At 50.9% G+C, this 7385-nt stretch overlaps 1 protein-coding gene across 2 annotated transcripts; it reads left to right on the top strand.

Moving 5' to 3' along the window:
* Positions 1–1134: 1134 nt before the first annotated feature.
* On the top strand, positions 1135–5109 carry VTCN1 (V-set domain containing T cell activation inhibitor 1). Of its 2 annotated transcripts, XM_061365626.1 has the most exons (4): positions 1135–1241; positions 2452–2799; positions 4272–4550; positions 4949–5109. In XM_061365626.1, the coding sequence occupies exons 1-4, from the start codon at positions 1142–1144 to the stop codon at positions 5068–5070; spliced, it is 849 nt and encodes a 282-aa protein (XP_061221610.1). In that variant the 5' UTR covers positions 1135–1141; the 3' UTR covers positions 5071–5109. The 2 variants fall into 2 exon arrangements, with proteins under 2 accessions (XP_061221610.1, XP_061221611.1); XM_061365627.1 differs by lacking the exon at positions 1135–1241 and having other exon boundaries at positions 2115–2799.
* The last annotated feature ends 2276 nt before the right edge of the window (positions 5110–7385 follow it).

The raw sequence follows: 7385 nt of genomic DNA on the forward strand, positions 1-7385 counted from the left end.
TTTCCTCTTGCCCATTCCTGGGAAGGAGGATCTGAATCTAGAGGGGTGAAGGCAAGTCACAGCTCCTGTGTGTTTGCTCCATGCTTCCCAGGCTTGAGAGCTGGGGCTGTTCATGGCAACCTTGGCTGAGTTTATAGCAACTATCTTGCCCTGGGATCGGCGCCATAGAGCTCCTCAAGGAGGTGGATGTGATTCAGCACACGGAGGAAGCTTTGTGTCGGCCCCAGAACAGGAAAGCACATGGTTGTCCATGGGGATGGGTCACAGATGCCCAGTGCCTGCGGCTGGAGGATATCCAGGCCTTTCCTCCCTGGTAGGGTGGGCTGTGAATGGGAGGCAGAGCACTGCTGTCCACCCTGGTGGCGAGCAAAGGCTGGTGAGATGAGGGGCTCTGAGAGCATCTGTGCAGGGAGCACTTGATCCCTCCTCCTGGGCACGCTGGTGTGTGCAGACAGGGATTCCTCAGAGAACCTGCTGCGGGCTTTAAGGATGAGGATGGAAGGGAGCCAGTGGGAGGTCAAGCAAGCCTTCTGCATCACCTCCGCTCCTTTCCATCCCCTCTTTCAACCTGTCTTCCCTTTCTCCCTTCCCTGCTGCTCCCTGAAGGAGAGGTTTGCTCACATGGCTCCATTTCAGCCCTTTGACTGTGGCATTGGCAGTGACTCCTCAGACATTGTGCAAGTGGCTGATGCAGGCACACAGTAACCGTGGGAGGAGTTTGTGGCTGCACAGGCACCCATGTGCTCTCATGCGGAGGCTGCCAGATGTGTTGGGAAAGAGCGTGCTGCTGGCTCTGTTTCCAGCCTCCTCCTGCCCACTCCCTGGCTCACACTGGGTGTCTCCCGGGGTCAGGAGCCTGTCTCAGTGCTCTGCTCACCTCCCTGCACAAATGGCCCCTCTCAAGTACCACCAGGGCCTTCCTTATGCCCCAGGGATGCAGAAACGAGCATCCTGCATTGGGGCCAGCTAACTCCTCTCAAAGGCAAAGCATGGGTCACCTCCTTTGATGGTGAGTGCTCCCCTGAATGTTCACCACTACTGTGGTTGTGTGCTTCATCAGTCCACCTCGCCCAATGGCTGTGGCTTACCCACTTCAACCTCCTTCCTACCAGTGGTGTAAGGTGTGAAGGAGGTCAGCTGCATGGTAATGTTGTCCTTTCTTTTTCCCCTGTGTAGCTTGATTACAGCCATTGTCATTCTGGCTGTAGTGACTGTCCTGATCATCGGGTTTGGTGTCTCAGGTATGTGACTGCTCAGGTTTCTTGCTGTGGAATGATGAATGTCTGCCCTGCCTCTGCCTCCATCCCTCCATCCTGTGCATGGGCTGAGGTGTGATCTTGTGTGCAAGTGCCACCTATAACACTTGGCTTGCTTTATGAAGCTTGCACACCAGATGGCTGAGTTAAGGGTGCACAGGCGACTTCCATTGTGGTCTTTCTCAACAAGGTACGGCTCCATCGCATCAAACCAGCAGGAGCTGTGCTCGCCCTGGAAACTGTGAGCTCCTGGGGGTTGTAAATAATGCAGAGATTTATAGACACTGGCACAGGGTGCCCAGAGAAGCTGTGGCTGCCCCATCCCTGGCAGTGCTCAAGGCCAGGTTGGACACAGGGGCTTGGAGCAAGCTGCTCTAGAGGAAGGTGTCCCTGCCCATGGCAGGGGGTTGGAACTGGGTGAGCTTTAAGGTCCCTTCCAACCCAAACCACTCCATGATTCTGTGTTAGCTGAAATGTCACTGGGCTTGGAGCCCTAAGCTTACACATACAGAGTCCTGCATGTCCTGTGCTCCTTCTCCCAGATAGGAGGAGACAATGGTATTTCCTGGGAAGTTGGGCAGCATCTGCCGGGATGGGGCACATTCCCCTGCTCCCCCAGCAATGCATTGCTTCGGCTTTAGCAGCCTCCTTGGGGTGTGCTGAGCAAGTACATGTAGGGAAGGGTTGCACGGGAAAAAGGAGCCAGCTCTGGGAGGGAGTTCATTCTCCAGATTGCCTGTTAGGATTTGACTTGGGAAGTGTCCCCAGGGAAGGGAAATGCTGACTTTTCTTAAATGCAAGAAACTGGTTTGGATTCCAGTAAGAATGAAAGAGCAGCCTCTTGTTTCTCTGCCTGCAGTCACATTTATACTGCAGAGAGGCAGGACCTGACTGAGGAAAGACACAAAAATCTCACTCTTTTGGAAGCTGCAAAAGAGAAAAACCCCTGATATATGCAAACAAGCAAGAAAACAGCATGCAGAATCTTCTCAAATAAGAGGAGCTACTTTCTGAAGCATAGTGCTTGCTAAAGGAATGTCCCTGTGCTTCATTTTAGTATAGAAGCCATAGGAGATGACCTCTGCTATGAGCACTGGTAGCTGCTGCTGGTGTCGTTGTCTGTCCAGCCTCAGCCTGGCCTTTCTCTGCCCTTCCCACCTCACCTTCCTCACACCCCTTTGCTTTCCCCTTGCAGGCCAGCGCTCCATCCGTGTGACAGCTCTCCCATCTCCAGGGATCATCGGCCAGCGCGGCATCCTGGGCTGCGCTTTCCAGCCCGGCATCCGCCTGGGCAGCATAGCGATCCGGTGGGAGAAGGCAGGAGTAACCGGGCCGGTTCATGAGTTCCGAGGCGGGCAGGACCAGCTGCAGGAGCAAGCTGCGCTGTTCCAGGGCCGCACGGCCCTCTTCGTGGAGCAGCTGATGGGCGGCAATGCCTCCCTGGAGCTGCGGGATGTGCGGCTCTCTGATGCCGGCATTTACCAGTGCTCCGTCACCACGGCCAGCGGGAGCGGGGCAGCGCTGCTGCACTACAGGACTGGAGGTGAGCGGTGCCAGGGGTTCCATCCTGGAGCAAATCCCGTGTTGGTGTAACCTGGCTGGACCCACCTGTAGTTATGCTGGTGCTGGAGGCTGTGTGTGCAGCACCCACCCCTCCGGCAGCCACCATCGGGCCCTGCACTCCTGAGCAGGACTAGGGTGGTTTTCTGGCTTTTACAGAGGCGTTCATGTCTTTACCTGCTCTTTTGACACCCTCGTTCCAGAAACTGTTAGTATTGCAGTGCTCTCAGTTGTCTTTGTCCTTCTGTCAGGACCATAACTGACTACAAAGAGCCCCTAAGAATGGGAGTTGCTAATTGACCTGATAAAGATCCTGATTTTATGCCTGCTAAAGATAACACAATAGTTTTTTCTCTCTAGAATCAAGATACATATTCAGCCAGGAGAAGTGATGCACAGTAGCAACTGTAGCCTATTTAATGCATGTTTTCTCTGTTTTAAAAAGTATTCAGTTTTTTCAAAGTGAGTGTATAAAACTATGGAGTATTTAAACATGACGTATCAGAGTTATCTGAAATAGTCCATATTTGCTAGTATGAACCATTCACCTTGTTAGGAGTAAACCACAAAACATGCACAGGCATGGACAAATCTTCAATTGTGGATGCTTAATTCTCCTGAGCCCGCTGGGTTTAGCCACTGTGTTCGGTGCTGGCACAAAGCAATGTGTTCCCACTGACAGGAGGATGGAGCCAGGAGGGTGCTGATTTCTGCTCCCAAGGAACAAGGGATGGGACAAGAGGAAAAGGCCTCAAGCTGCACCAGGGCAGGTTTAGATGGAGCTGAGGAACAATTCCTGCCCCAGAGGGTGCTCAGGCATTGGAACAGGCTGCTCAGGGCAGTGCTGGAGTCACCGTCCCTGCAAGTGTTCACACACCGTGCAGACGAGGCCCTCGGTGACATGGGTTAGCGGTGGCCTTGGCAATGCTGGGGAATGGTTGGATTTGATGAGCTTAAAGGTCTTTTCCAACCTAAATGGTTCTATGATTCCATGAAGCCACAGGTGTTGGTCAGGCTCCTGTCAGCCCCTAGTCTCCAGCAGAGGTGAGTGGAGTTATGCTAGCTGTGGTTCCTGCCTGAGGAAGCAGGCTGGCCAGGTCCTGAGTCCAGTCTCCTCCAGGAGCTCAGGTGTCCAGGAGCTCTTGGGAAACCCTTGGTTTATGAGCCCAGGAACCAGCTTGTAACTGTTAAGCACAATCACTCCAAGCCACTAAAGCCGTGCCACAACCTCAGCAGGTCTCATCAGACTGCACTGTCTTGTTCTAGGAGTCTCCAGGTCGATCCCACGCAGTCATCCCCTGTAGCCCAACCTGTACAATCCTGTGTTTGGCGTGGCTACGTGCAGTGCTGCGATGCTGAGCAGCAAGTAGCCCTGAAATACCTGGGGCTGACCAACAGGTGCAGGTGGGTGTTTGATGCCCAGTTCCTGGACATTTGCCTTTCTCCCTCCCAAAGCCTTCAGCACCCCCAGGGTCCATGTGGAAAGCAGCAGCAGTGGGGACACGTTGCAATGTGAAGCACCGCACTGGTTCCCTCAACCCATGGTGCGCTGGGCAGCCTACAGCGATGCTGGGGAGTACCTGCCTCACGTGTCCAACACCAGCTACGAGCTGAACGCTGGAAGCATCACTCTGAAAGTGGTTTCCTTTCTGCACAACATCACTGCTAACACCACCTACACCTGTGTGATTGAAAACAGCATTGCCAAGGCTACAGGCGACATCAAAGTGACAGGTAAGGTTGAATACCACGCAGAGACCATGAGCACCGGGGAGAAGGGTTTAAGCAGTGTGCCTGTGTGTGCTGGGGGTTCCTGCAGCACCTGTGTCAGCCAAGGAAGGGACTGGAACCCACAGCTAATCCCTGGGGTGAAGGAACGGGTCTGTGCTTGGTCCTGCTACTTCAGATGTTCTTCATGGTAATGGTTGCTCCATCAGCACAGGGACAGAACTGTCCAGGAATGAGAGGGAAGGACACACCTGAAAAGAACGTATTCCTTTGAATGTTAATCCAGCACAAGAGGCAGGATCCGTCTTTATCAATCCTCAGAAAAATGGGCAGGATTAAATACTCTCCTTTTGCCCTCCTTGCTGTGTTCCCCATTCTGGTAGCCTCTCCCTATTCTGTTACAGATTTCAACATTACAAGGGCGACCGACTTGCAGCTGGTTAACCTGGACACAGAGTCAGTGTCCTCCTCCCTTCCAACCTGTCACTGGATGCTTCTGATTCCCTTGTATCTGCTGTTGATATAAAGCGTCCCTCAAACAATCAGAAACACTGCTGGATGTGGAGGTAAGCCTAGGAAGGGAAACTCACAATATATGCTCAGTATGTGTAGACCTTCTTGCTGAGATTTGTTACAGCAGCAGACCTATCTCAAGCCAGAATGGGAGATCCTCTTTCCCCTGTGCCCACCCTTTCCCTATCCCCAGCTTTAGGTGCGACACATGGCTTGTCCCTCCTGCAGGCTCCCCAGTGGCTTTTCCCATCACTGCAACCTTATGGGTTGCTCTCTTACACCATCAACTGTCATCTCTTACTTGTTCCCTCATTCTCTTTTTCTTCCCTCCTCAACCTGATAGATGTCTGTGCTGCTGCTCTGTGCACCCTCAGGACCTTGGTTACTGTTCAGGGCTGCGAAGCACTGTGAGCTTCTCTCTCACCCTTCCCATGAGGCTGCTGCAGTGCAAGCTTTGCTTGCACCCATTTTACTCAGACAACTCTGCTGCACAGTGTAGTATCTTCAGTGAGTAATACCTACTATGAACACCTTTAATGGGGCTAGAGGGAGTTGCCAGCCTGAGCAATCCCACCTAGTCCTGGAATAAGGAGGACTGAAGACAGTCAAAGCACATCAGCTGTGGGCGAGGGCTCTAGAGGTAACCAGTGATGGAGAGCTACAGAAAATCAGCCCAAAGGAACACCTCTTTTTCCACACAGGAGTTACAACAACTTCCCTGATGGCAGGACACGCTTCATGCTTTCTTCCCTCTTGGGCTGAGAACTTGAAGAGCTCCTCCCAGTTCCAGAGCATGCAGTAGCACAAACATGAAGTCATCCGCTTTCCCTCATGTTGTTTCTTACCCATGACAACAACAGGATACTTCGACTTAGGAAAGAGAGAGAGGGATGTGCTAGAGACTTGCATAAAGGAAAAACACTGATTGCAGGAACAATCTTGTCTATAGTAACCCAGTGACCAGAACTCTGATCATGGGCAGAATCTCAGAGACAAACAGGAAAAGAGTTTCCTGCAATACATCTGGGAACTGGTCCTTCAAACTCATGAGTAGTAAAAAGGAAGCAAATCTTAATTCCCCTCAAACAGATTTGATTCACTTGTCTCCTGCCTTGTGATTCTCTAAATGTACTAATAAAACTGTAAATAAGAGAGCCAGTGAATCTAGCTTCTCAGAACTCCCCTTCTGAAAAAGATGTGAATAGCAAGGGAGGAATGGGTTAGGAAATAGCTAACAGGCTTGGAATACGTCAGGTTTCCAACCTGGCAAAGGCTACCAGTGTGTCTGAAGTTGCGTGAGGCCTGATGATTGCATCTGTAATGTGACATGAAAGAGGAATGGGTCAGTACTCAAGTGTGGCAGCAGACAGAAGACTAATTTACATGAGGAGGAAAAGAGGGAGACTATCCAGTAAGATACTATTGGGAAGTTCGAATTCAGAAGTAAAGACAGTTATTAAACACAGATGTAATTACAGAGACAAATTTGCCTTGTTTTTAAACAAGTCCCTGTTTTGGCAACCTCTTTTAGGATGGCATCTCAGAACTTTGTTGAATGGTGGCCCCTCTGTCAGGTCTTGTGCCACGCATGCTTTGGTCTTAGCAGCAGCCAGCAAGCCTTGAGAGGGAAGACACTTTACACATGCTCTGTAACTCTACTGCCTTAAGTTTAATATATAGCTCAAACTAAGAGGGAAGGGAGAAAAGGCAGGGGAGAGGCACTGAACAAACCCCAAAACAGAGTAGCTGTTCAGAGATGCTGTTGGCACTACATGCTGCATAATGCCAGGGAGTAATTGTGTGTGCAATTCACCACCCTGGCGAACAGAGACGAAAGATGTGGATGTTACTTGCCAAAAGCAAGCCCAGAACACTTGGGTCATCACTGCAAGTAGATAGGGGAGGAATCTCTTCAAACAGTGATCTCACATGCTGCATGGACACTGGCAGTGGCAGTCATCTCCTTCTTCATAAAGGAGAGATTGGCCAGCTTGTAGCACATTGAGTTTGTATCACAACCCACTGCCTTCCTCTTGTTACTAGCCCCACATAATGTTCAGAACACTGTTTAAGCTGCAAAACAAATGACCGTATAATCCTGTGTTTTAGTACCATGATTTGGTCTCCAAACTGTAATTTCTTCCCCTCTCTTTTTGGAGGAAGAAAATGCTTTAAAACCAGCAGTTTAATAACTGTAATTAGGTTGAGACTACTCTGCCCTGTGGCAACTGTAGCTGGACTGCAGAACACCTGGCTCTGGCTCATAAACCAAGGATCTGTGTTCTACCTCATTCCTCTTACAGCAAAACCCCCTTAATATTAAGACAG

This window comes from Neopsephotus bourkii, unplaced genomic scaffold (genome assembly GCF_033783945.1).
Source record: "Neopsephotus bourkii isolate Nb327-2 ecotype Australia unplaced genomic scaffold, CSIRO-AGI_Nbou_v1 NB_1287, whole genome shotgun sequence".
NCBI classification, from domain to species: Eukaryota; Metazoa; Chordata; class Aves; order Psittaciformes; family Psittacidae; genus Neopsephotus; species Neopsephotus bourkii.